This window comes from Mastomys coucha, unplaced genomic scaffold (assembly GCF_008632895.1).
Source record: "Mastomys coucha isolate ucsf_1 unplaced genomic scaffold, UCSF_Mcou_1 pScaffold21, whole genome shotgun sequence".
Classification (NCBI taxonomy): domain Eukaryota; kingdom Metazoa; phylum Chordata; class Mammalia; order Rodentia; family Muridae; genus Mastomys; species Mastomys coucha.
In genome coordinates this window covers 37,306,515-37,334,064 of record NW_022196904.1, presented here as the reverse complement: position 1 = coordinate 37,334,064, position 27,550 = coordinate 37,306,515, and the positions used below count along the sequence as shown (strand labels likewise).

General features: G+C 49.9%; 1 protein-coding gene and 1 long non-coding RNA gene across 4 annotated transcripts in view; one reads left to right on the top strand and one right to left on the bottom strand.

Annotated features, from left to right (window-relative positions):
- The window catches only part of Lmtk3 (lemur tyrosine kinase 3), a 20,184-nt gene extending 12,800 nt beyond the window's left edge, over positions 1–7,384 (bottom strand). Inside the window, exons 1-7 of one of the 3 annotated variants that reach the window (XM_031386656.1) lie at positions 7,130–7,384; positions 5,423–5,535; positions 4,520–4,653; positions 4,161–4,311; positions 3,642–3,718; positions 3,090–3,208; positions 130–217 (exon numbers count right to left, since the gene is read on the bottom strand). In XM_031386656.1, coding sequence (XP_031242516.1) covers positions 130–217; positions 3,090–3,208; positions 3,642–3,718; positions 4,161–4,311; positions 4,520–4,653; positions 5,423–5,535; positions 7,130–7,170 — 723 coding nt within the window. In that variant the 5' untranslated portion in view covers positions 7,171–7,384. Of the gene's footprint in view, positions 1–129; positions 218–3,089; positions 3,209–3,641; positions 3,719–4,160; positions 4,312–4,519; positions 4,654–5,422; positions 5,536–5,655; positions 5,783–7,129 lie in introns of those variants that run through there. The other 2 variants (XM_031386658.1, XM_031386657.1) reach the window with 2 other exon arrangements.
- LOC116102239 lies at positions 5,755–15,301 on the top strand. The gene is made up of 3 exons (XR_004123035.1): positions 5,755–7,327; positions 14,586–14,639; positions 14,799–15,301. It is a non-coding gene; the product is annotated as an uncharacterized LOC116102239 (long non-coding RNA).
- The last annotated feature ends 12,249 nt before the right edge of the window (positions 15,302–27,550 follow it).

Genomic DNA, 27,550 nt, shown 5'->3' with positions numbered 1-27,550 from the left:
AAAAAAAAAAAAAGGAATGCTAAGACAGTCAGACAGACAACTATAGGAATCTGGGACCCTGGAGTCCCGACGCCAAAGCTGACTTTTGCTCCAGCTCCCAGCAGCCCCTCCCCTTCCCAGCCCCCTCACCAGCTGGCAGAACTCCATGATCAACAGGAAGGGCAAGGTCTCCACACAGACGCCCAGGCACTGGAGGACGTTGGGATGCTGCAGGCTCCTTTAAGGGGCAGGAAAGGAGCAGCCTGTGTCTATCGTACAGAACCTGGCCTTGCCAAACTTTCCCCGACATGTAGACCTGACCGGAGATTGTCCCTGACCTCTCACTGACGTGTTTCTAGCTCTCTGTGGCTTCCCCAGTGGCCCCATGAGACGCTCACTGGTGTTCCAGCTACTCACTGGCCAGACTGCACTTTATCCAGGCTCTGCTCTGGGCCTTTGTCCTTACAGCCCTCCTCTATGGGGGACACTCCTCTCCCTCTCCCTCTCTCTCTAACTCTAGGTCTCCCTACATAGCCCTGGCTGCCTTGAACCTAACTATGTACATCAGGCTGGCCCCACACTCACAGACATCTGCCTGCCTCTGCATCCCAAGTGCTGGGATTAAAGGTGTGAATCACCACGCCTGTCTAGCCTTCACTGTTTTTCTTTTTCTTTTTTTCCCCCTATTTTTTAATCTTTTAGAATTATGTCTATATAGGTGTGTTTATGTGCGGGTATGTGCATGTGAGTGTAGGTGCCCATGAAGGCCAGAAGAGGGCATTAGATCCTCTGGAGCTAGAGTAATAGGCACTTGTGAGCCATTTAACTTATAAGGTACCCAGAATTAAGGCACTCTGAAAGAGCAGTACACATTTTTAACCACTGAGCCATTTCTCCAGCCCATTTTTGTCTCTGACATGGCTTAGGGCCCAGCTGCAATCCAACTTCACTGCCTCTTCATTCACCCTTGCACCCAAATGCTTCCCAAGTTGCCCAGGGAAGTCACCCTGCCTCCTTTGCTTATTTCCCCTGATGGATGGGGGCAGTGGCTCCCACATAAGGCTGTGGAGAGCACACTGGGAGAGGGGCTGTTCATGGTGAGGATGGGCTCTGCTATGCTATGTATTTAAGGGAGAGTTTCACTCTGCAGCCCAGGTTGCCTGGGAATGCACCATCCTCCTGCCTCGGCTTTCAGACAGCTGAGATAAATGGCAGGTGTGCACCACCAGGCCAGCTGCTATGGCTAATTTTATTCCAGCACTTATGCTTGACTAGACTTTCACTCTCTGTCCCAGCTATGTCTGAGGGATACTGGCCACTGCCCAGCCCTTACTCTCCATTCCCCCTTCCTATAACCAGCTTCCCACAGTGCTTTGCATGACCGCTGGCTCCTACAGAATCCAGACTCCTCAGTCTTTCCAAGTCGCCTCTATAGATCCTTTCCTTCCTCGTGACCTGTCTCATTCTGATACTCAAGCTGAGTGGGTCAGGCGCAAGTGAGTTCTTTCTCTAATACTGCCTAGTAGATGCCAAGGGTCACTTTGGCACCAGGGCTGGGCTATTATCTGTGTTATAACCATAACTTGGCTGGGTCTTCAGCCCTTCCCCTCCTGGGAGGAGACTGCTGACATCTCACATGCGGAAAGTGCCTGTCATGTGCTGGAACCTGAGAAATGACAGGAAGCAGTGACCAAGGACCATGGGGAGAGAGAAAGCCTGGGATTCACCACAATGCTGTGAAGCAGAATAAAAACTGGGGTGATCCAGAAGGGAATAGAGGCTCAGAGAAGTGAAGCAACTTGCCTAGTGCCACATAGCTGGGATTTAAGTTCAAGGTCTATGTCTGGATCAGCAAACGTCTGCTGAGGGCTGATGGAACTTGTAAAACTCAGAGGCAGGAAGGACACTGAGCAGCCAGTCAGCCTGTACTGTCCCAAGAGATTTCTGACATGGGTCAGCTAGGAAGCACCTGAAATGTGGCAAGTGTCACTCAGGAAGTGAATATTTAAAGTCATTTGTTTGTAGCCTAGGTTGGCCTCAAATTCCTTAGAGATCCTCCAGCCTCAGCCTCCTACAAGTTCTGATTGCAGGGGTGAATCACTCACTACAACTGGTGTTCTGAGCTGATTTCATTTTATTTAGCTTAAGTTTCAATAGCCTTGGTCCAGAGAAGGACAGACAATAAGTAAATAGTAAGGTAAAATAAGACCTGGTGAGTGCACTACACACACACACACACACACACACACACACACACACACACACACACCTTTGGAGACAGGGTTTCCTTCTGTAGCCCAGGCTGGTCTCAAGCTTACAATCCTCCTGCCTCAGCATTCTGAGTACAGCAGGTAAAACTCCCCATGCCTATGGACAGCCCTCCTAACCTGGGTCTGGAACGAGGGCAAGCCTCTCTGAGCTAAGACGAAAGGGAACACGAACCCCCAGCTCAGCACTAGAAGTGGCAGGGAAGATGTGGTATTCTACAGAGAGGAAGAAGCAGTAATGAAGGCCTTAGGGCAGGAAAGCAACTGCAGTGTGTGGGGGCTAGAGGGGAGGGGTAAGAAACTGAGGTCAGAAGGACAGAGACAAGAAGATTATAGTGTTAGACTGTGCAGAGCCTGTGGGCTATAAGGAACTGAGGCAGTGCCCTGGGAGCACTGAGGAACCATGGGAGGTCTTGGAACAATGCTGGGCCAGACTCTAAAGTTTGTGTCTCATGGATGAGTCATACACACTTCCTATGATTGGAAGCTCTCGCTACCTCCAAGCATAATGATGTATGTTAAGAATGGACGCCTAAGCAGGGTGCTTGAGGGTCTTTCCTCATAGTGGGGAAGGCAGGTGGAGCAGACTCAGAGATAGCTTGCTCTTAACTGTGGCTGGGATGAAGATGCCAGGTTCGGAATCCCAGAACCACTTCCCCATGCTGTCTCTAGCTTTCTCTAGGGAAGTCCCAAGACTCCAGGAGGGAGATACCAGCACCAGAGTCACAGAGCCAGGAAGAAATCTGAGACTGGAAGCCTGGTTTAATACTACATTTGGTTCCCTCTACTAATCACCTCCTCCACCTGGCATTTTGTTTTTAGAATCCCTGTCCATGGACATACCTGTAGGGCTGAGCCTCGGAGATGAACTTGCGCTGCTCCAGGGGCCCTGCACTAGCCCGGAGTTCCTTCACTACCACCTGGGCTGGCGAGTAGTCTGAGAAGACCTCCCCGAGGATCACCTGATCAAGGAACGCTATGATCAATGGTGACCTGTATCCAGCCCTTCCCCAGGGCAGCTCCATACACCCCAAACTCCCAACCACTTCCAGGCCTTCCCTTCATGTCCCATCTCCCTGGTCCCCTACCAGACACGGAGTGAGAGACTCACAGGCCCAGAATCCGATGCACGCGGGACGGATGGAAGGATGGACAGACTGACGGACGCGTGGAGAGCCGGATGGCGAGGCGGAGTGGTCAATGGAGTGAGGAGGGAGGCGCTGACCGACAGATGTGGGGGTAGGTGGGTGGGAGTGGGTGAGAGGGGGAGGGGCAGGCTGAGGGGCATGGGGCTGGGGAGGCCAAGAGCAGATGACAAATGGGGGTAGACACAGAACAGGAGCACATGCCGGAGATGTATGGATATACCCTCTGCCTCCCACCGAGGCCCCTCACCTTCCCAAACCAGCCGCTGCCAATCTCCTGCAGGTAGCTGAGGTGCTGGCGGCTCAGGCCCAGTGGGGTGCTGATGTCTGAGGAGGGGGCAGGAGGGGAGGCCCTGAGTTCTCCTATCAAGGATGCCCCACACCACCACAGTGGGAGGGGTCTGAGGTCAGAGTAGACAACAGTCTCCTTTTATTGGCTGTCTCCAACAGTCCATGGCAGGGTCCAGCCTCCTCATTGGCTGCCCATGAGATCCAGAGCCCAATCAGCCCTTCCCTTTGGCAAACCGAGCTCCAAGACTGGTTAGTCGGCTTATTGGCTGGCTCCGGGGTTAAGATCTAGGCTGATGGCACCAGAGCCATCCTGCAGATTCTCTCCATCTGGGGTTTTCTACAAGATGGTGTGTGTGGCTTCCCTATAAGTTACTTCCACGAATCTAGGGCTCTGCAGTCTGCCCTCTACCCTCCCTGAGCCACGAAAAGAAGCCCTCAGTGTTTGGATCGCAGGGTCCTGGGGTGGAAGGTGCAGTACCTGAGTGTGGAGGCTGCGGGGCAGGCATTGGCAGTGAGACCTCTGCCAGCGGCAGAATATAGACATCAGGCAGCGACTGTGAGGAGGAGGTCTCCTCCGCAGGGGGGGTGTACTCCCCAGAGCAGTCCTCCCCTTCCGGGTTCTCAAACTCCTGGGGTGCGAGAGTTGAAGAATGGGAGCATCGGGAGGAGGGTGCTGGAATGCCGACGTCCTGCCCTAATTGCCTCCCCTCGGTCCACAGACCTGTCCCTCAAATCCCAGCCCCATTTCCGCTAGTGTGCGCATCCCAAAGCCCTAGGTCTTGGGAGTGCTCTGGGACCTCCAGTCTCTTTGCTGCCTGGGGTCCTAGGGCACCTCACCTTGAAACGAACATCACCCCGTTTGCAACACAGACAGGTAAGGAGGAGAAAGATGAAGGCCAGCAGACCCGAACAGGAAATGAGGACCACAGCGTAGGGCGGAGCCAACGGGGCCCGGCTCAGAGCGAATCCATCTGTGGGCACAAGACTAGGCTGGGGTCTGGGCTTCAAGACACTGGCTACCAGACTTCATGCCCCTCCCATCCTGGGCTAGTCTTGGACTACAACCCCCATGATGCTCCAAATCCAGGAGCCCCTTGGCAGAGGAGCCAGGTGGTCTAACGTATTGTGGGAGTTGTAGTTTAAGGACTTTCCCAGGTGGTTGGGGGTGAGGTCCCTCCTTTCGTTCCAACCTGGGACCCACCCCCCACCCCAAACGCATCCCGTAACGCGGATACATTCCAGTGACTAGCAATAGTGAGGCCTGGAGCTCTGAGAATTTACAATATGCTACCATAGACAGCTTCATGACCACCATTCCCCCAATTGCAGGCTGTTGGAAGATATTTGCCTCGAGCTGAACCCACTGCCCACCCCACGCCTGAAGGGTGACTGGGAATTGGTTCTTTTAAAGACACTGGGATCACAGACTTGTTCTCTAGCCTCAGCCTCAGGCCTGAGGGAGGGGTCTCTGCAAAGCCTGAGCTGTGTTCCCCTTAGAAATAGGGTCTCTCTTTCCCAAAGGCCGCGGCCTTCCATCTCCCCGCGCACCCGTGTGCACTCGCGTGCACATGAGCTCACAAGCACGCTCACAAACACGCACTCTGCCCGCAGCCCACTCCCCACCCGCCCTGGTTGGTCTCCCTGGCCCTGCAGACCCACTCGTCCCCAGGGACTGCGCACAGGTGCCGGGCGGACCCGGTGGGGGTGGGGCGCGGGCCGCGGACGCCTGGACATACTCACCCGGGTGCGCTGGGGACGCCAGGCAGCCGGAGGCGGAGACGGCCGCCAGGAGGATGAGTGCGCCGGGTGCAGGCATCTTGTCCAGGATGGAAGGGAGGTGGAGGAATCGGCGGCTGGGGAGGAGGGGGGGCGGGCCCTCAGCCCCCAGCCATGGGGACCCGCTCAACCCTGGCCTCCCCCAGCCCAGGAGAGGGGCGGGAGATGCAGGACAGGGGGAGGGAGGGGTTGCTTACTGGTTCAGATACCCCCCTCCCCCTCCTCGAAAGGACAGACGGATGAAGGGATGGAGAGGCGGACGGAGGAGAGGAGCTGGGGAGCCGGGGTTGCTGGGGTAGGGGGGAGGGGAAGATGGGGAGGGGAGAGGACGAGGGCCCCGCCCCCGAGGACAATCGGGATTGGGGGACCAGAGAGCCTGTCAGAGGAAGGGTGGGAAGAGGAAGGAGGGAGCGTTGTCATGGCAACTGGTTCCCGGTTGCATTGGCTGCCAGGCGGGAGGGTAGAATAAGGGAGGGGGAGGAGGGACAGAGACCAACAGACCCTTGGAGGGGGGCAGGGTCCACAGTGCGTGGCCCTGACACCCCTGTGACACAACACTGGTGCCCACACGTGTGCTACATGCTAAGATGCAGATATCAAGCCCACGCAGCCCACACACAGCTGACACATGTCACAGGAACCTTCACAAGCGCATCTCATACAAAAGTGGACAGCCATCAGCAAACGGAGACACAGACACGTCACACACAAAGACACAGGGACAGACCACACTGAGAATGCATAGGCAGTCCAGACTCTGGTTGGTACAGATTCACCCAGCCACACAGGAATACCCCAGCATCACATGCACGCACACGCACACAACACAGAGCTCCAAACATAGGGAGGTATCACAAAGATCCATTCAGACCCTTTGGGACATGAGGAGGCATGCTGTCATAAACTGATATTCCACACAGACAACAAAGAACACACAGAAATCACTAACTCGAACACGTAAAGACAGTTGCATGCCCACAGACACAGGCTGATCAGTCACATATGTGAACATACAGAAACAACACATGCATGTATGCAGGCACTGGGTATGCACATTGCTCACCCTCAGGGACAAATGTATATCACATACATGCACACGGGAACACACAGTTCAAACATGCAAAGCCACATAGCTTATGCAAAAACACAGATACAGAACAGGGATACAAACATGTCCTGTGCACACGTATTACACACAAAGGCACACCACCTATCTAAACAAACAGCACGAATGGACACACTCTTTAGACGAGATTACAAGGACTCCTTATCCACTGCAGCCTCACACCACATACACCAACACACATGGGCACAAAAGATGCATAAGCGTAGTTTATTTTATATATTTATTCTTAGCAGGATTTACTCTGCGCCAGGCGTTTCCCAAGATTTACAGTATTACCTTCCAATCATTTCAACAGTCCCCAAGACAGGCGCTTTTTCATGCCCAATGTATAGGTAAGGAAACTGAGGCACAGAGAGGGGCAGTCACCTGCCCCATGCACAGAACAGGGGATTAGCAGAGGTAAGGTTGGAACCTGGCCGTCAGGGACACCGACACATCAGACAAGACACACACACACACACACACACACACACACACACATCACGTGCCAGGCTGCAGTCTCGGGGTCCCACCCTACGCGGCGGCACACAGAGCTGCAGACACACCCGGAAGCGCGGACTACCGCCCTCGGCGAGGATGTCTCCATGGTCCAAGGAATACCTGCGACTCGTCCCCTCAGTGAGGCTGGACCGGAGCTGCGCGCGCAGCACTGCTCACTGTGGGCACTGGGAGGAGGGGAAGCCTCACGAGGGGTTCACTGGAAAAACTGAGGCAGGATCATCGTGGAATGGAGGATCAGAAAGGTACAGGGAATGGGATTGGAGTGACCTGGGAATGAGCACGCAAAGCGGAACCCCTGACTGAAGAGCCAGAACCTAGAGAAAGAGAGGCTTTACAAGGAGTCGTGGGCCTGCGCAGAGTCTTCTGGGAAATGCAGTCCTTGTTGGTCCAGCTGGGAGACTCAGGTTGTCGGTTGCGCAAAGCTGGGGTTTAGCCTGAGGGTGATAGGCTGTGCGTTGGCTACCAGTAGTGAGGTCGGGAAGCTTGCTGTTTGTTCATAAGTTCACTCAACAAATGTCTATTTAAGTACTATCGGTGTGATTAGCTCAGCTGTGAGCCAGAAGTCAGGACTGCCGGAAGAAGCCGGCTATGATATCCAGCTCCTCAATCACCACCCAAGTTTTGTGTGGATTTGCTTTGTCGAGACAGGGTCTCACTGTACCCAAGTGTTACTGGAACTCACTCTAGCTCTGGATGTCCATGAATTAGCAACAATCTTCTGGCCTCAGGTTCTTGAGTGCTTGAATTACAGGTGTGGTCCAAGCCACATTTTTAAAATTATTTAATAATAATATGCATCAGTAATATATTGATATATTGTTGTCGTTGTTTATTATTATTATTATTATTATTATTATTATTATTACTACTACTGCTACTATCAGGATGGAGTAAGGTAGAGCCAGCAGAGTACACCTCCTGAAGAGAATGTGTTAAGGATTTTCTTGAGGCTATGTTCAGTATCTAAACCCTAGGACCAGGAAACTTCTTTCCCCTGATATGCCTGTGCCTGCTCAGAGCTCTGCCATGGGCATCTAGACTGATTGAAAGCATTTGGATACTGTTGAGACCACCACACCTGTGAACCATTCAACTGTGTGTTTAGGACATATTTTGTTCCCATTTTTTTAATACTTTGTCAGAGGATGTGGTCCACCTGTTTTTGGATCCTGAATTCTGGGATTAAAGGTGAGAATCAACACACTCAGCAACTCGGGCTCTCTATGAGAACAAGTGCTCTTAACCACTGAGCCATCTCTCTAGCCCCAGCCTGGTAGGTTCACCTTTTAAGCTGGCCTCAAGCTCTCAACAATCTTTTGTTGTCTGAGCTTCCAAAGTCCCAGGATTGAAGTGTCAGCAGCTACACTCCCTACAGCAATGGCCAGGCACCAATATCACATCTTCACAAGCCCCAGAGAGATAACCCTCAGGCCATACAAGTAGAAAGGACTATTCAAGGAAGATGGATTGAGTGTGGGAAGAACTCAGGGCAGATGTCTCTGGGAAGGAGACTGTAAGGCACAGATGGGGGAGAGGAAGAAAGAGGTAACTGGGAAGTAGGCCAAAGAATGCTGTTAGAGGGCACGACCCTGTGGGCAGACTTAGCATATCCTGAGGTCAGTGGGAGGCTGTGTGACGTCACAGGGCACAGTGGGTGTGAGGCATGCGGGTTGAGAGGATGAAGGATGCTGAGCTGTGTTCTGGAGAAGCTGACTTCAGTGGGGCCTCAGCCTGAGGTGAACCAGACAACTGCATTGAGAGTCAGGGCTCAGGAAAAGGAGACAGCAGCTCCACTAAGTGTGCTTGGCAGGGCAGAAGGAAGAGTTTGAAGGTTGATAAGAGGAATGGGGCAGAAGCCCCCACATCTGATGTTGAGGCCTGCCAAGTATCCTTTGGTAACAGCATGGTGGTTACTCAAAGTGCTAAACACAGGCACCATGAGACCCAGTTAGTCCACATAAAAACGTATATTTGCAAGCCATGGTAACACACGCTTGGAGTCCTTGAGCTCAAGAGACAGACGCAGGAGGACCGGGAATCCCAAGCCCTGTTTACAAATGTCAGACCAGGGGCCTGTCAGCAGATGGGTGGACAGACAAGATGTCCTGGTCACACAATGTCTGGATCATTATTCAGTCATGAGGAACAACTGATCCCTGCTTACATGTTTTGGGGGGTTTGTTTGTTTGTTTGTTTTTGTTTTTTCTTTTTCTTTTTTTTTTTTTCTTTTTGGTTTTTTTGAGACAAGGTTTCTCTGCGTAGCCCTGGCTGTCCTGGAACTCACTCTGTAGACCAGGCTGGCCTCGAACTCAGAAATCCACCTGCCTCTGCCTCCCAAGTGCTGGGATTAAAGGCGTGTGCCACCACCGCCCGGCCCAACCCCTGCTTACATGTGGGTAGGCCTTGAAGCTATTACAAGGAGGGAAAGTGCACAGCACAACAGCCCACACAGAACCCTACTCTCTTTCTTTCATTTTTTTTAAGATTATTTTATTTTAATTTTTTATGTGTATGAGTACACTGTAGTTGTACAGATGGCCCTGAGCTCTGCCTGACTCACTCCGGCCCCGCTCGCTCCAGCATAACACACTGTAGCTGTCTTCAGATGCACCAGAAGAGGGCGTCAGATCCCATTACTGGTGGTTGTGAGCCACCATGTGGTTGCTAGGATCCGAACTCTGGATCTTCGGAAGAGCAGTCAGTGCTCTTACCCACTTGGCCATCTCGCCAGCTCCAGAACCCTACTTTCTCTGTCACCATCTGATACACTAAATCCTTCCTGCAGCTTGATTCTGGCATTTTTATTTATCCCTAGTTTCCCATTTTATTCCTGGTGCCTAATAGACAGTCCGGCACACAGTGAGTGTTCAATAAATGTTTGCTAAAGCGAATAACTTGTCATCATTTACTGTGGGCCAATTTGTTGCTCTATCAAGCCCACAGCCCTCCTGTCACTCCATGACTTGGTATCTCTGACCTTTCATTCCAAGGAAGAGGAAGGGCAAAAGGTCTGGGGATCCTCGAGGCATGGGCTGTATTGGGCCAGGTCCTTGGGGGAGAGGCTTTTAGTTAAGGATAACGTTTGGACTGCTGGAACGGGGTGAAGCTGGGACAGGGTAAGAAAGATTGTCCAACTCATCACTCCAGGAAGTGAGGAACAGCTAGAGACATTCAGGAGACACCCATTGTCCCTAAACCTCAGTGCTGTCATGTCACTCCACAGAGCAGAGTGCTCAGATGTGCGTTTAAGCCAATAAGAAGTCTCAGGGTGAGCTTTTAAGAACAGAAACCATGTCCTGAGCTGACACACTTCAGTTAACAGGAGCAGTTAGCCAGAAGCAAAGCTCCAGAAGTCAGAAAGCACGGTTTGGAGACTTGCTTCCATTTTTTACAGCTGGTGCTGTCTACATGCTGAGTCTTAGAGCCTGAATGATGCTTCCATCATGGAGTCAGCTGTGCTAAGGCTTATGGCTCTGATACAACAGGGCGCACGATATGTTCCCATAGTCTCAGCCGAAGTGTCTGTGAGCCTGTAAAGTCAGTCTGTCCTCCCAGCTCCCAATCTACCCATGGCTCTCTTGTTTCACAATACCCTGAAGACCTCCTTCCATCCACAGAGCATTAAACCTCTTCAGAATTCTTTTTTTTTTTTTTTAAAGATTTATGTATTTATTTTATATGAGTATACTATTGCTGTCTTCAGCCATACCAGAAGAGGGCATCAGATCTCATTATGGATGGTTGTGAGCTACCATGTGATTGCTAGGAATTGAACTCAGGACCTCTGGAAGAGCAGTCAGTGCTCTTAACCACTGAACCATCTCTCCAGCTCACCTCTTCATATTTCAGTGTCCCACATCTGGTTTTCTCCCTCCCAAGTCCCCTCCATTCGCTCCCCTTTTTTGAACACTCTGAGCCAATGGTGAGGTGTCCCAGTGACTGCACTCTCCATGGCTGATGGCCATTTTAGACAGATCTCTGCAGCTCCTGGTGGCACTACAACAGCCTCTGCTGGCATCTGAGATGGCAGCCCCACCCCTCCCTTCTGCTGCCCTCTGCTCTTTTTCTTCACTGGGGTCAGCTCACCTGACTTTGCTTCGGGGAGTGCGTTATCTATATTGTGTCCAGCTCTCGGGTCTCCAAAATGGTTCAATTACTTTGGGGCTGCACAGTCCCCTTACAAAATCTGAGGAACTCTGAGTACAAAAGGAGAAGAGGTGTCTCATGACCCCAGAATGTGTCAGAGACCATCATTAACTCAGTCATTCATTCATTCACCATGCACTTATGAGGGCATCAGGTTTTGCATATGTATAAGCCTTGTGATGATTAAGTCAGGGGAGTCAGCATATCCCCCACCTCAGACACTCCACGCCACTCTGTGGTGAGAACACTCTTTCCTGCTGCTTTGAAAGATATTGTGACTGACTACAGTCACTGTTAGCATTCTGTATAAACTCCACCCCAACAGAAACCTGGCAGCAGCTCCGCCCCATGGTTACCTGGCAACAGCCAGGTAGGCCTAGCCCTATAAAAGGGGCTGCTTGCCCCCCTCCTCTCTCTCTCACTCCTGCTTCTTTTCCTTGCCTCTCTCCCCTTGTTCCCCCTCTCTCCCCATTCCCTTCCCCCCTCTTTCCACATGGTCATGGCCAGCCCCTACTTCTCTACTCTTTCCTTCTTCTCTGCCTTTCTCTGCCTCTGCTACCCTTTTAACTCCCCTCCCTATCCCCTACATAAACTTTATTTTATACTATACCAGCATGTGTCTGGTCCCTCAGGGGGAAGGGATGCCTTGGCAAGGGCCCCCACACCTCACCAGAACATATTCTTACAGCTCTTTCTCTTTTTATGATCACAACATTAGTGCCATGACTCGGATCTTGAAACTGCAGGTTTGCATCCCATCCTAGCTACCACAAGAGATCCAGGCTCTCTAGCCCGAGATCCGGGTAAGCCCCCATTCGTTCCCATCTCCATGGCACCAGGGGAGAGTTCTTGAGCTCAGAGCTACCCCTATGATGTCCTCGAAGATGGGAGACATTCAGTTTTTCACTGACTCTTGTTTTAAAACTTTTCCCTTTGAGTGAGATTCCCCTCTCTTTAGAGACAGTTTCTTTCATGTGGCTGAGAATTCCAGGCTGGCTGCTCTCTGGCTCAGCAGCACCAGGGCTCATTTGCAACCCGATGCAAACTAGTTCAACTGGTTCACCTGCCAGCCTGAGACCCTACTTGCTGCCTTTCTTGCCCCCTGCCAATGTAGAGAGCTTTTGGTACAGCTTATAGAAATTTGGCAAGTACTTGTCACTGGGCTCAAGAAAGTAGACTCAGATAGCAATATTCACATTTGGGCTAATGCAAGCAAGGATCAAGGTGAACACAGCCAAGGAATGTGTGACTTCCCTTTTGTCTTGGTAGTCCTGGTAAGCCCCCAGACCCAGTGACTTGGGGACTTTGTTTATTGTGTTGTTTGATTACTACCTTTTGTGATCTCTTCGTTCTTTGCCTTGTTTAATCACTTTGTCTTTGATGGAAGAACTGACCCTATTCTCTGCTAGTACCTAGAATGGTAGAAAAGCTAGCTGGAAGAATTAAAGCCGCTTCAGCCTCAGCACTGGCTGGAGTCATGTCATGGATCTAGGGTGTTATTAAGTGGCCATTTTGAACTCCCGTCTAGTTGATACTTAATCCAGATCTTTTTTGTTGTTGTTGTTGGTTTTTCGACAGGGTTTCTCTGTATAGCTCTGGCTGTCCTGGAACTCACTCTGTAGAGTTTGTCTAACTGTCCTTTTCTTTTCACTTGCTGCCCTTCCTCCTCTGCTCCTGAGCTCTGCTCCTGGTTCTCATCCTGAAAAGTGGGTCCCTACCCCTTACTTCTTGCCAGAGGCCCTCTGCCAGAAACCCTGCCTGTTAAATTTGACACAGTCAAATGGGCCCACTCAGTTCCACATTTCCTGCTACCAGACTGCGGAAGCTCACAAACACACACCTGCATATTGATTGATAAGGAGTTTCTCCAGTCAGCAAGAGGGCCCTTGGTTTCCCAGATAGAGCCTGGCCAGCTCTTTTCTGGGGGGTAAGAGGTTGGCATTTCATAGCCACGGTCCTTATGACCAGTCTTCCAGCTGACATACGACTTAGGACATCTACCATTGGTTGCCCCTCCCTCGAAAGCAGCTCTTGCTCCCCACTTCTTATTCTGGGCTCTTGCAGCTGAACCAAACCCTCTGTACCAGGGTGGGTTGCTTTCCACAGCAGGCCTAAGGCATGCCAGGTAGCCACTAGGGGGCCCTCATATAGACTTGGGCCATCAGCCTGGCTGATTTCTTTTTGGTTTTTGGACTGTTCTCAGGACGCTGGTACGAATATTCCAACTACCTGCCAATGGGTGTCAGAATGTCTTTGACTGTCCCTCCAGGCACCCCACTGGGATGTCTCCTGGAAAATCTCAAATCTTTGAAGCTAACACCTGACTTGAAGGCATCAAAATTAACATATCTCTGCAATTAAGATCTGGATTAAGGGAGGCAGAGGCAGGCAGATTTCTGAGTTCAAGGCCAGCCTGGTCTACAGAGTGAGTTCCAGGACAGCCAGGGCTATACAGAGAAACCCTGTCTCGAAAAACAAAAAAAGATCTGGATTAAGTATCAACTAGACGGGAGTTCAAAATGGCCATTTAATAACACCCTAGATCCAACTATTTTGAGGGATCTTCACACATACTGCCAGCAGTCTGGTAAATGGGAAAACTTCCCTATGCCCAAGCATTTACCTGTCCACACTCCCACACCCCTGCCTTGTTCTCAAGGCCTGTGTGTTCAGTTTGTGTCACAGGCCTGAACTGGACAAACTCATTTTCCGTCACTATGATTTTATGCCACTGCTGCCAGCTTTCTTTTTTTTTTTTTTTTTTTTTTTTTTTTTTTTGGTGTTTTGAGACAGGGTTTCTCTGTGTAGCCCTGGCTGTCCTGGAACTCACTCTGTAGACCAGGCTGGCCTTGAACTCAGAAATCCACCTGCCTCTGCCTCCCAAGTGCTGGGATTAAAGGCGTGCACCACTACCACTCGGCAAACTCTGCATCTTGTGCTTGGAAGCCAGACTGACAGTCCAAGTTGCCATTGATACCATAGAGACCACAGAGAACTATTGGCTAGTGGACTCTGTCAGTTTTTAAATAATATATAACTGGTATATAACTACTAGATTTTTGTTTATTCCTCAGACTTCTGACTACATTGACAGTAGAAGAAAGCTCTCACAGATATAATCTGTTATCTCCTTACCTAAACTGTATTTCCATTAATTAAATGCTTCATATTTCCTCTTCTTGCTATGCCACTGTCCTAATATTATCTGAGTTCCTATAAAATTTGCCTAACTCTAATAAAACATTCCACTATACGATCCAGCTTGTTAATCTTGTTCTTTCTGGTCCACAAAAGGCTCATCTTAAAGACTGCTCATGTTGCTAATTCATGTTATTTCTTTTATAAACTTATAAGCTACAGAAAGTCCACTCAGATCCTCCTCTCATGGACCAAATAGGCTCCATCCAGGTAAGTACATCTGTCCAAAGACCCCACTTACTACCTATTCCAGAGGGTGGGATTCCTCTGGGTTTCAAATGTACATCTTAAGAAAATGTACTTCTCCCAAATGTACTTAATCTTATTCTCTACCTATAATAATGTGTTTCAACATCTTGTCAAGTCCAGGCGCTTGCTACACCCAGGACAGCTCCAGAGAAGCCACCTTCAGATGCTCCATCTCCTGTCACAGACGCTTCTTACTGGACCTGTTCCTTCTGACCTATCCTCAGATGGCTCCACAGGCCCTGGACAGCAAGGAGACAGCCAACTCTCCTAAGACTGGACGAACACCCCCATACCCATTCCTCTACGTTCCCCAGAGACACGTCGCCCCAATGTCAGCATGAAGCAGCCAGATATCACGACGACCCTATTCCTGCTTTGCCATCATCTTTTTCTTTTTTTTTTTAAAGATTTATTTATTTATGTATATGAGTACACAGTATAGCTGTACAGATAGTTGTGAGCCTTCATCTGGTTGTTGGGAGTTAACTTTTTTAGGACCTCTGCTCGCTCCCGTCAGCTCGCTCAGCCCGGCTCACTCAGTCCCTGCTCACTCTGGCCCAAAGATTTATTTATTATTATAATTAAGTACACTGTAGCTGTCTTCAGACGCACCAGAAGAGGGCGTCAGATCTCATTACGGGTGGTTGTGAGCCACCATGTGGTTGCTGGGATCCGAACTCAGGACCTTTGGAAGAGCAGTCAGTGCTCTTACCCACTGAGCCATCTCTCCAGCCCGCCATCATCTTTTTCTAATTTTTTCTTTCTTAACTAAATCAAAACGGGGGAGTGTTAGCATTCTGTATAAACTCCACCCCCACAGATACCTGGCAGCAGCCAGGTATGCTCCTTCCCATGGTTACCTGGCAATGGCCAGGTAGGCCTGGCCCTATAAAAGGGGCCGCTTGCCCCCTCCTCTCTCTCTTACTCCTGCTTCTCTCCCTTGTCTCTTCCCCCCTTGCTCCCCCTTTCTCTCCATTCCCTTCCCCCCTCTCTCCACGTGGTCATGGCCTGCCCCTACTTCTCTACTCCCTCCTTCTCTCTGCCTTTCTCTGCCTCTGCTACCCTCTTAACTCCCCTCCCCATGCCCTAAATAAACTCTATTCTATACTATACCAGCATGGGTCCCTCAGGGGGGAGGGGCCATCCTCCACAGCGCACCCAAACCTGCTCCTCCTGTTGGCTGGCTGCCGCTGCTCACACCCACCGCAGCCCGAGCAGCTCTTCACAGCGAGCGCGTCTGTGAGGTCATGCTTGCCTCTTATACCTGGCTTATCCCACGCATCACAACGATGGCCCCTGGGCTGTGCCACCTTGCTGCAGATGACAGCATTTCCTGTTTGTTTCAGGGCTGAATAGTGCTCTGTTGCGCCTGTCCTTCACGGTTTTTGTATTTGTTTCTACCTCCTTCCACCCCCGCAGGGTGCCTAGGCTGTCCTGTGGATGCTTCTGGAGAGCAGAGCTGCAGTGAGCAGGGGCTCCCAATGCTCCCCCCTCCTCCCAGCACACTGAGTTCACAACCTGTGGCTCTGGACTCGGGAGCTGAGGTCTGTTCACCTGACTTTATCTCCCAGATCTGTCTTTAAACTTAAAGTACTTCAGATGAGGGACTGGGCAGTGGCCCTGTGGGTGAAGCACTTGCTGAACACATGAGTGTCTGAGATCTGGTCATTTGTACCTTTGTAAAAGCTGGCCATGGTGACCTTTAACTCCATTGCTGAAAGGTGGAAAGGCAGGTTCCAAAAGATCCCTGGCCACACAACCAAGCTGAAATGACAAGCACTTGTCTAGATTCAGAGGGAAAGCCTGTCTCAAAAAATAATGAGAGTCAGGAGAGATGGCCCAGTGATCTAGGCACTTGCCACCAAGCCTGGTGGCCCTAATTCAATCCTAGAAACCCAGTGAAGAAGGAGAGATCGTGTGTGTGTGTGTGTGTGTGTGTGTGTGTGTGTGAGAGAAAGAGAGAGAGAGAGAGAGACATCTGTCTTCTACACAAGCACACACAGATCAGCACACCTGTACATACATGTGCATATACACAACCACCACACACATAGCCATATACTATACGTACACCAAAATAAAGAAATACATAAATATATAAATAATAAAGTAATGAAGATGAGAGCTAGAGAGATGGCTCAGTGGTTAAGAGCAGTGACTGCTCTTCCAGAGGTCCTGAGTTCAATTCCCAGAAACTGCATGGTGGCTCACAACCATCTGTAAAGGGATCCACCGCCCCCTTCTGGCTTATCACACACACCAGCAACAGTGTACTCATAAATAAAATAAATAAATAAATATAAAAAAAAAGTAATGAAGACGAGATGAACTTCAGTCCCTCCATTGCCCTCCCTACATTTCAAGAGCCATGTCGGGCCAGAGGCCTCTCCACAGTACATGCGGATGTTTACGTCATTGCAAAAGTATCTCAGACCTGGCTAACAGGTATTTGTATGTAATACAGTACTCATCTGATTTCCAAGTTCTGGCAATCGTGTTTCCAAACTGGACCCACAGGCCTGCCAAGGAATCTCTGACAGTGTCCCGAATGTAGTGGCTTACATAGTGGTGACTCATCACTCCTGGGACACCTGTGCAGACCAGGATCTACAAGGTGTTTCTTCCCTGGCCTCATTTCATCACGTATCTCTGGTCAGGGTGGAGTTGGGGTGGGCAGAGGTAGAGTGACCAAGATGACCTTTTGCTCACCCAGTGAGTAACCTGGCACAGGTGTCAGTGATGTCTGTCCTTGTGTCTTAATGCAGCCACTAGAACCCCAGGAAGAAAGTTCTAAAGAGCAGCCTCCGTGCACACATGCTGTATCCAGCTTCTCCTTGTCTCCTGCTTAGAGCATATCCTGTGAGCCAAGCCCAGCATCTCACAGGGATACCCCACAAGCATAAAGTTCTGTGGGTGTGGGTACAGAGAGAGAGGACCAGAATCTACCAAGCTAATGTTATGCCCAGTTCACAAGACCACCAAGGACCACAACTCCGATGCAAGCACATGAGGGCCTTTTATTTGATTTCGGACTAGGGCCGCAATCCTCACTGAGCAACAGGTTAGGAATGAGACGCTTGGGTCTAGAGGCTTACGGCTTATGTAGGGAAAATGCACAAGCAGGGGCTTTCAAGCCTTGGCGTTACACGACTGGGGTAAAAGGGGTAAAGGAATGTTAACCTTCCAACTGATAACATTTGTTCAGACAGCAAGGAGAGATCATGCATCTGGAAAGGAGCGACTTTGACCTGGCAAGGAGTAACTCATTTTGTTATCGGGGCCAGTCATTTCCTGTTGTTGCAAGCTGGTCACAGCTGTTATGTCTATTTTAGACACACTAGGTGGTCTCTTTCCCAGCACTCAAGGATGGGGAACTTATCACTCCAAGCACATTAATTTTCTGCTTCCTCCAAGGACAGGAGACAGTAGCCTTTCCCAAGGTTAGCAGCTTAAAATAGAGTTTTGAGGACCAGATGGAATCTGTCCTGCTCTTGCCTTTTGTCTTCACACTAACATGTAGAACCCTCAAGTTTTGATAGAGACACCACCCTGTCCCAAGGATCAGGATACTCTGGATGTGGCTCCAGGACTTGAACCCCAAATTTCCATCAAAGACATAGCATGACCTAGGTTGATGATCCAAGCAGGATCTCATGTAGCTCAGGCTGGCTTTGATCCTGCGTCCAGCTAAGGATGACCATGAACTGCTGATCCTCTTGTTCCCACCTCCTGAGTGCGGAGATTACAAATGTGTACCACAGCCACTTCAGAGTCTTCTAAACTCATTTTCTGTGACCAGGAGAAAAGAAGCTCAGTAGGTACTTGCCACCAAATCTGCCGAGCTGAACTCAATCTCTGGAAGCCAGATGGTGGAAGGAGAAAATAAGTTCACAAGCAAGTCACAGCACTTGTGCATTCCCATGAGCCCATGGTGCATTCACACAAAATAAATAAATCCACAAACTAACATAAACTGATTTTTCGTGACCATACTAACATTTGAGATCTAGCAGCCAGATTGGGCTGTAGCTCACTTGGTAGAGTGCTTACCCAGCATATAGAAAGTCTTGGTTTTACCACTAGAACAGCAATCAATCAATCAATCAATTAATCAACCAATATGCCAGGGTGTGATGACACAGTCCTTTAATCCCAGCAGGGAGGCAGAAAGCAGGAGGATTTCTGTGAGTTCGAGGTCAGCCTGGTCTACAGAGTTCTGGGACAGCCAAAGCTACACAAAGAAACCCTGTCTCAAAAAACAAACAAACAAATAAGCTAGGAGTGAGACCCTGCATGCTGACATATACCTTTGATCCCAGCACTCAAGAGGCAGAGATAGCCTCATGAATTTGAGGTCAGTTTGGTCTAAATAGTAAGTTCTAGATCAACTAGAGCTATATAGTAAGACTCTGTCTCAAAAAAAAAAAAAAAAGAGCAAGCAAGCAAGCAAGCAAAACCATGGGCATTGCGGGGGGAGGCATTGGAGGGTATGGTGGTGCACACTTTTAACCCTAGCACTAGAGAGGCAGAAACTGGCAGATCTCTGAGTTCAAGACCAGCCTAGTTTATTTAGCAAGTTCTAGGCCAGCCAAGAACTTGCTGGTAGTCCCTCTCAAAAAACAAAATAAGCCAGGCGGTGGTGGCGCACGCCTTTAGTCCCAGCACTTGGGTGGCAGAAGCAGGTGGATTTCTGAGTTCAAGGCCAGCCTGGTCTACAGAGTGAGTTCCAGGACAGATGGGGCTACACAGAGAAACCCTGTCTCGAAAAAACAAAAACAACAACAACAAAAATAAACCCCAACAAAGCTTGTTACAATAGTCACACCTGCAATCCTAGCATGTGTGAGGTGGACCCAAGAGGAGCACTTCATAGGAAGTTTGAGCCTAGCTCAACTGACAGCTCTACTGGGTCAGTAAAGAGGAGGGCGGGAAGGAAGAAGCTAAACCCTGGCCCGCTCTTCCAGCCACTGTCTTTCTCTGAGGAGCATCCTCAGAACGCTAGATGGGGGAGTGTGGAACACCAGGAAGACCCTAAGACTTGGCTACCTCTTTATTGGCCCCGAACAAACTTCTCCAACCCCAGGCAATCACCGTTTATGATGCCATCATTTCTTAGGTGACAGCTGGGGAGTGACCTGCTGCACACTGCCGGCTAAAGGTCTCTCTCTTCCCCATGATTAGAAATTGAACCTAGGATCTTGTGTGTTCTGACCAAATGTTCTACCAGTGGTTCAAAGTCTTCTGATGGTGATGGGCAGATGTTGGTTGGGTTCCCATGACCTGAACGGTTGTTCTAGGCAGGCAGGATACCTCTGCACCATCCTAGGCTTCTGCCCAGCCTCACAACACATGTATGGAGGTCATCCACCTGTCCCAGCACACCACCTCCCTGTCCCCATTCCCCTATCCCACCCCCACTACGGCCCTGTGGCCCTCACCCCCTCCCCATGCCTTCCCCCTGTGCCCAGTTTTTCCCCCTGCTCCCCAATTCCCAGACCCTCCCTGGGCCATCCCCCATCCCCACTCACCCCCTTCCTGTCCCTAGGATCTCTCAGTTTTATGTCATCTGTGAAATGAAAGTAACAGCTTCCAGGCAGGGGTTCCAGTGATCACAGAAATTAAGCAGCCTGCAGCCAACCCCAAGCAGATGATTCAGTGAATGGGTGCCACTGTAAGAGGTAGAAAATGCAGCTAGGACACTGGCTCACAGCTGTAGTTCCAACACTCAGGAAGCCGAGGCAGGGAGGATGCTACAAGTTTGAAGGTGGCCTGGGCTACAAAGTGAGTCCCTGTTTATTTCTTTTGTTGATTTTGTGTGTGTGTGTGTGTGTATGTGTATTTGTTTATTTATTTTTGAGATGTATGTATGTATTTGTTTATTTATTTATTTTTGAGACAGGGTTTCCTCTGTGTAGCCCTGGCAGATGCCTTAAACTTGCAGAGATCTCGGGCAGTGGTGGCGCATGCCTTTAATCCCAGCACTTGAGAAGCAGAGACAGGCAGACTTCTGAGTTCGAGGCCAGCCTGGTCTACAGAGTGAGTTCCAGGTTAGCCAGGGCTATACAGAGAAACCCTGTCTCGAAAATCCGTATATATACATACATATAAATCTTTAAAAAAAAAAAACAAACTTGCAGAGATCTGCCTCCTGAGTTTGGGGATTATCTTTATATGCTTTTTTTTTAAGAATTTTTTAAAAATTTTTTTACTTTATATGCATTGGTGTTTTTCCTGCATTTATGTCTGTGTGAGGGTACCAGATTCCCTGGAACTTGAATTGCAGACAGTTGTGAGCTGCCATGTGGTACTGGGAACTGAACCCACGTCATCTGGAAGAGCAGCCAGTACTCTTAACTGAACTGTTTCTCCAGCCCTCTTTTTTGCTTTTTCTTTTTTAAATAAAGATGTATTTATTATTATACATAAGTACACTGTAGCTGTCTTCTGACACACCAAAAGAGGTCATCAGAGCTCATTACGGGTGGTTGTGAGCCACCATGTGGTTGCTGGGATTTGAACTCAGGACCTTAGGAAGAGTAGTCAGTGCTCTTACCCACTGAGCCATCTCACCAGCCCCTTTATTTGCTTTTTAATGCTGCAGTGGAACTCAGGACCTCCTGCATACTAGGGAAGCACGTACCACTGGGCCATACATCATGTTTGTTTGTTTGTTTATTTGTTTTTCTGTGGAACCCTGACTGCCTTGGAACTTGCTCCACAAGGTAGACCAGGCTGGCCTCAACTCAGAGATCTTCTTGTCTCTGCCTCCCAAGTGCTGGGATTAAAGCTGTGTACCACCATATCCAATGCCATACACCATTTAAAACCCTTCCCAGAGCTGTCCTGCCAGTTGGGCACGTGGCTCAGCAGGAGATGACTTGCCTAAAACCTTGGGTTCCACATCCAACACTGCAACACTTAATAAATATAAACATTTTGCCAAATTAAAAAAGAAGCCTCAGGAAACCCAATTACCAAAACCCATACAAGACATGCTTTTTTTAGTGTTTGAATGTCTATACACTTCTAAACACGAACAAACTCCTCTGCAGACTTCTGTTTTGAAATAAGGATGAGGCTAAGCAGGATCTCAAATATCTGCAGCAGCCAGGACAGGACTGGAATTATCAGAGGCCCGGTGATTACAGTGAGAGAGTCCAGAATAGAGAGTCTCTGGTGTTTGTCACACGACTGGGGCCGAGGCCTTTGTGGTTGCGCTTTGGTGCTAAGTAGGCGTGCTCCTTCACCTGTGGTCTGGGCGGAGCTCAGTGGATACAGCTCATCTCTGGCACCTCTGAGTCCCCTGAGAGCTGGGGAACCCATTCATCCTTGGTTCACAGCTCCAGGGCTTGGGTGGGGCTTCACTCCTCTCCCTGAGAGCTTCCTCTCTCAGGGATTTCTTGGGTTTCTTCAGATCATGGAGACTGAGTAGTAAGACTGGTCCTCAGAGAACAAGGCTTGGCTTGGCATCACATTGTCCATAATAACCTCAAACTTACTTCGTAGGAGAGGTTGATGCTGAACTCATTAATCCTCCCACCTCTGACTTCTGTGTTGAGATTACAGGCATGTGCTTCATAGCCCAGCCCTGACTTTTTATTACTTCCACTGAATCCTAAGGGTCACAGGACCCTTGGGTTCAAGGTGCCAAGATGTAATGTTCATCTCCAGAAAGGGCCAGGTCTTGAAGACATGTAGAAGAGGCCATAGGGACTGTACAGCCTGCCTTAGGAGCAGAAGGGCTTTCCAGGCAAGAAGCAACCTCACCTGTCAGGAACAAGTCAACATTTTTGCCTTACACACAATCCATTGCTCTCATTGGAGGACTAGAACAGCCTGACACCAGCTAAAATATAGGCAGGTGGCACCTTTGTCTGCCTCTGTGAACTAGGGGTAGAGGTGGGGGTGGAGGGCTCAGGAGAGCTTCCAGGCAGTTAATAAGTAGCTATCTTGGTCCCTTGGCCAGGACTGAATGAGGAGAATGTCCCAATTGTGTTTGACCAATGGACCCGAGCATTTTGTTGTAGTGACAGGGAGCTGTGTTCCTGGGTATGTGTCCCTATGCCAGTGCCAGCCTGGACTCAGGCAAACTTTCAGTTTCCCTCTGCAGGGACAAAGTGGGCATCTGAGATAGAGAGAAAGGAGCTGGACGGGGGTTGACTGCGCTCTGTTCTGCCTGCAGTGGGGGTTGGCCTTACAATCCTGTCTCCCCCTGGTACTCTGCCTTCTTGAGCTACCCCATCCTGCCCCATTTCCTTCCTCACTACCTGAAAAGTTGGTGACTTTTAGAGATATCATGATGTCATTTGTTTATGTGTCCATCTGCATGGGGGTATGCCTCTGTGCACAAGTGCATAAGAGGCTAGAAGAGTGTCAGATCCCCTGGAGCTAGAATTCCAGGTGGGTGTGAACACTAGGTTATGGATGCTGGGGATCAAACTCCAGTCCTCCAGAGCAGCAAGTGCTTGCCGCCCCCTGGGTCCCGGTCCCCCCTCTTGGTTTTTATTGGGAATGTAGCTGCCCCCAGCTCCGGAAGCCCCCATCTTCCACCTGCCTTATTTTCCCCCATGATTCAGTATTTTCAGTCACAAGCTACAGACCTACAAACACGTTGCGTTTTCCATCTTGAGTCAAGGTCCTGTTTGCAGACGCCAGGCCAGCCTTGATCTTAAGATTTCCTGGCCTCAGCTCAGGTGCTCCAGTCACAGGCATGCTCCTCCAAGCATCACTGATGCACTAATAATATTATTTATTATTACAGGATTTGGGGAGATGGCTTAGTGGATAAGAGCATGCATTGTGTATTTCTCTTGCAGATGTCCCAAGCTTGGTTCCTAGCACCCATGTTTCACACTGGTCTGTAACTCCAGGTCCAGGGACCAGACAACCACTGGCTTCTGGTTTCCGAAGGCACTCACGCGCACCCGCGCGCGCGCGCGCGCGCACACACACACACACACACACACACACACATGCATAACTTAGAATATAAAAATGGGGGCTGGAGAGATGGTTCATGGTTATGAGCACACTGTCTGTTCTTCCAGAGGTCCTAAGTTCAATTCCCAGCAACCACATGGTGGCTCACAACCATCTATACTGTGATCTGATGCCCCTTTCTGGTATGTAGGTGTACATGCAGATAGAGCACTCAGATACATAAAATAAATAGATCTTTAAAAAAAAAAAAAAAGGAAAGAAAAGAAAAATGTCTTTCTAAAATTATAATTAAGGAGCTCACTGTAACCTGGCTCGCCTTGAACTTGCAGAGATCCTCCCTATCTGCATTACAAGACATGTGAAACCCAGCAAAAATAAAACCTTCACTTTTCTTTTTTTCATTTGAGAAATGGATGTCATTTATAACTGACACACAGCTCTGTATGGACACACAGATTCTCCATTTGTACTTGGTCACAGCCACACCAACACCCACTTTCCTTCAGGTCTCTGGGTCCCTCTGACCACAGGCCCTCCACACTGGCCCCTTCCCTATGCTTGTAGCATGTCTCTAGCCAGCCATAGTCTATGCTCTGACTCCAAAGGCTACTTTTTCCCAGATGCCCCTACCTGTGCACTGTCCAGGTGCACAGACCAGCCCACCATATGCCCCATGTCTTCCTCCACTATTGGAGGATGATGTCAATTTGTGTGATTGTCAGGTGTCATTTTTCTTTATCACCATCATATCAATAATGTGTAGCTGCTGTAACAGGAGAAATTTAAATTTAGTGAGGTTTTTTTTTTTTTTTTTTTTAGATTTATTTATTATAGGTACACTGTAGCTGTCTTCAGACGCACCAGAAGAGGGCGTATGATCTCATTACGGTTGTGGTTGTGAGCCACCATGTGGTAGTTGGGATTTGAACTCAGGACCTTTGGAAGAGCAATCGGTGCTCTTACCTGCTGAGCCATCTCACCAGCCCCTGTTTTTTGTTTGTTTGTTTTTGTTTTTGTTTGTTTACTTGCGTCTGTGTTGGGTAGGTGCACATACCAGGTGCAGGTGTTTAAGAGACCAGAAGAGGGCACCAGACTCTTGGGGCTGGAGTCACGGGTAGTTAAGAGACACCTTGCATAGATGCTGGGGACTGAACCTGGCTCCTCTGTAAGAGCAATACCTGCTTTTAACTGTGGAGTCATCTCTCCTGCCTCACTGGTAGGGATTTTATTTTAAAGTAGGTTCTCATGTAGCTCAGGCAGACCTACAACTTTATGGAGCAGAGAATGACCTTGAACTTCTGATCCTTCTGCCTCTAACTTCTAGCTGGAAGCTTTTGAACTTTTGAGACCAAGTCCTACTCCAGAGCTTTGCCTGGTATGGAATTTACTAAGTAACCTAGGGTTGGCTGGAATTTGCAGGGATCCTCCTGTCTCATTCTTTCTGAGTCATTGTCCAATTCATAATCATTTCTTCTCCCGGTCTGTCCAAGAGCCCTGAGCCAAGCACATAGCAGGTGCTCTGCAGAGCATACACTCAGTGCACAGTGAACAGGGAGAAGGAGGGAGGGGGAACCAAGGGCTAAGGAAGAAGGGGGTGCTGAAGGCGGAGGTGGGCAGGGATGGGTAGCCCAGGAGGCAGGAGGTGAAAGGCTGAGCCAGGAATTGGGGCGTCCTGTTCTCCCACTTGAGTCGCCTACGCACCCTTTTCTTTTGGGCTGGGCTTTTCTGGAGATACTGCAGGGAAAGGAGAGGAGAGGGAGGGGGAGGGGAGAGGGACACGGGGAGGGGGACATGGGGAAAGGGGTGCCTAACTGGCAGGGCGGGTTTGGCTGGTCCCTGCATTTGGCAGAAGACTGGGCGAGGGAGAGGCAAGAATGGTACTAAGACAATACCTGGCCCATGGAGTGGAGGGAGAGTTAGCACCTTGATCACTTGTCCCAAGACACCCCTCCCCCCAACCCCCACCGAAAATGTCACACCTACATCTGGAACAGGCTGAGCTTGTCTCACCTCTGGTACACAGGAAATTCCTCTCCCTCAGGCTTATGGATCCAGACCTGGACTTTCCTGATCAGATTCCGGAGTCCAAACCCCAGACTTCCTCCCTCAGACTAGACCCAGGCCCCATGCTCTGGCTCATACACTCACTTCCCAGTTAATCCCTGGGCATCCTTACCTCTCCTGCTCTCTGCTTACCTGCCTGCCTCTACCTATCTCCTCTGGCCAGGTACTAATCCAACCCAGGTTCTCTTGCTCTGAGTGAGCATGTCTCTTAGTGTCCACCAGCCCCGGGCCAGGCCAACCCTCTTGAGAAGTGACAGGTGTGGATCTATGTGGTCTTGAGCCCTATGCCTTGATGCTCAGGGAAGCAAGGCTGGGTGTGAGCAGTATGGAGCAATCAGGGTGGAGAGCAGGTGGGGTTTCTACCACAGCACCCACCCACCCCAAGATGGACTGGCTGATTAGAGGAGGGACAGGAGGATGAGGTAGGGAGGGCCAACTTGGGGTGTCAGCTGCCTGCCTCTTACCCCACCGGATGAATGCGAGGTTGTCATTTCCTCTCAAGAGGGACTGTACAGTAGCTGTGGAGACAGTGAAATTCCCCCTCCTGGAATTTGGCTTTTCTCATCCATTTCCAGGATTGGGGTGTTACATGTGCTTTCTCATCTGGGTCCTAGAGCTCCAGCTGCATCTCAGATCCAGCACCCAGACTCATCCCTGCCCTGTCCCCCCAACACACCCCATTCAGGTTCCTCCTCCCTGACTCAGGATTGGGGCCCCAGCCTCGCCCTCTGGGGAGCCCTGCCTCTCACAGACTGAGCTCTCCTGGTATTTTTGGCAATTACTGGATTTTAATGGAAAGGCTGGGCTCTTTGAAGGTGACAATGGCCTGATTCTTTGGATACATGACCTCATGACCCAGTGACCTCCCTCTCCCACGTGTGAACTCCATCAGCAAAGTGGCACAATGCAGTGCTGGGGGAAGGGTCTGATGGCTCAACTAGAGGAGGTTAAGAAATGACACTGAGTTCTGGGTCAGGGCTGCCATCCCCTGTGTGTGTCACTAGGGATGGATATGTCTCCAGATGTCCCCACCCAGGGTCCGGGATGACATCCCTCCTCCAGGCTCCCCTCTGTGGCTGGAGGGATACCCACTCCCAGCATGTCTCCAGCCTTTGCCTCAGCAGGTCCATCTCCTCAGGTCTCACTCTGCTAAGCCAGCCTGCTTGCAGTTTCCCTCTATAGGGTGGCTGTCTACACACTGATACCACCCACAGCCGATAGACAGAGCACAGACAAGGTGAGCACTTGGCATCCACCACTATCCTTCTACTCAACTATCCAATCATTCATCTACCTAGCCATCTCCAATGTTCACACTCACTTATGCATGTGTGTGTGCGCGTGTGTGTGTTCACCTGTGTGGACAGGTTCATGTAGAGCCAGCAGTCAACCCTATCTGCAACTCTGTGTGTGTGTGTGTGTGTTGTGTTATGTGTGTGGGGGTATATGGGTGTGTGTGTGTTCATGTGTGTTGTGGGTGTGTGTTGTGGGTATGTGTGTGTGTGTGTTCGTGTGTGTTGTGTGTGTTTGTTCGTGTGTGCTGTGTATGTGTGTGTGTGTTGTGTGTGTGTTTGTGTGTGTTGTGTATGTGTATGTGTGTATGTGTGTTCGTGTGTGGTGTGGTCGCCTGTGTGGACAGCTTCATGTAGAGAAAGAGTGAACTTCAGCTGCCTTTGCTCAGGAACATCCACCTTTGTTTGTAGACAGAGTCTCTGTCGCTGTGACTTGGGGCTTACAGGTAAGCCTTGGCTGGCTAATCAGCAAGCCCCAGCGTCTTGTCTCTGTGCTGGGGCTACAGGTAGACAACATGAACCCTGACTTTTTACCTGGGTTTTGAGGGTCCAAATTCAGGTCTCCATGTTTGCCCA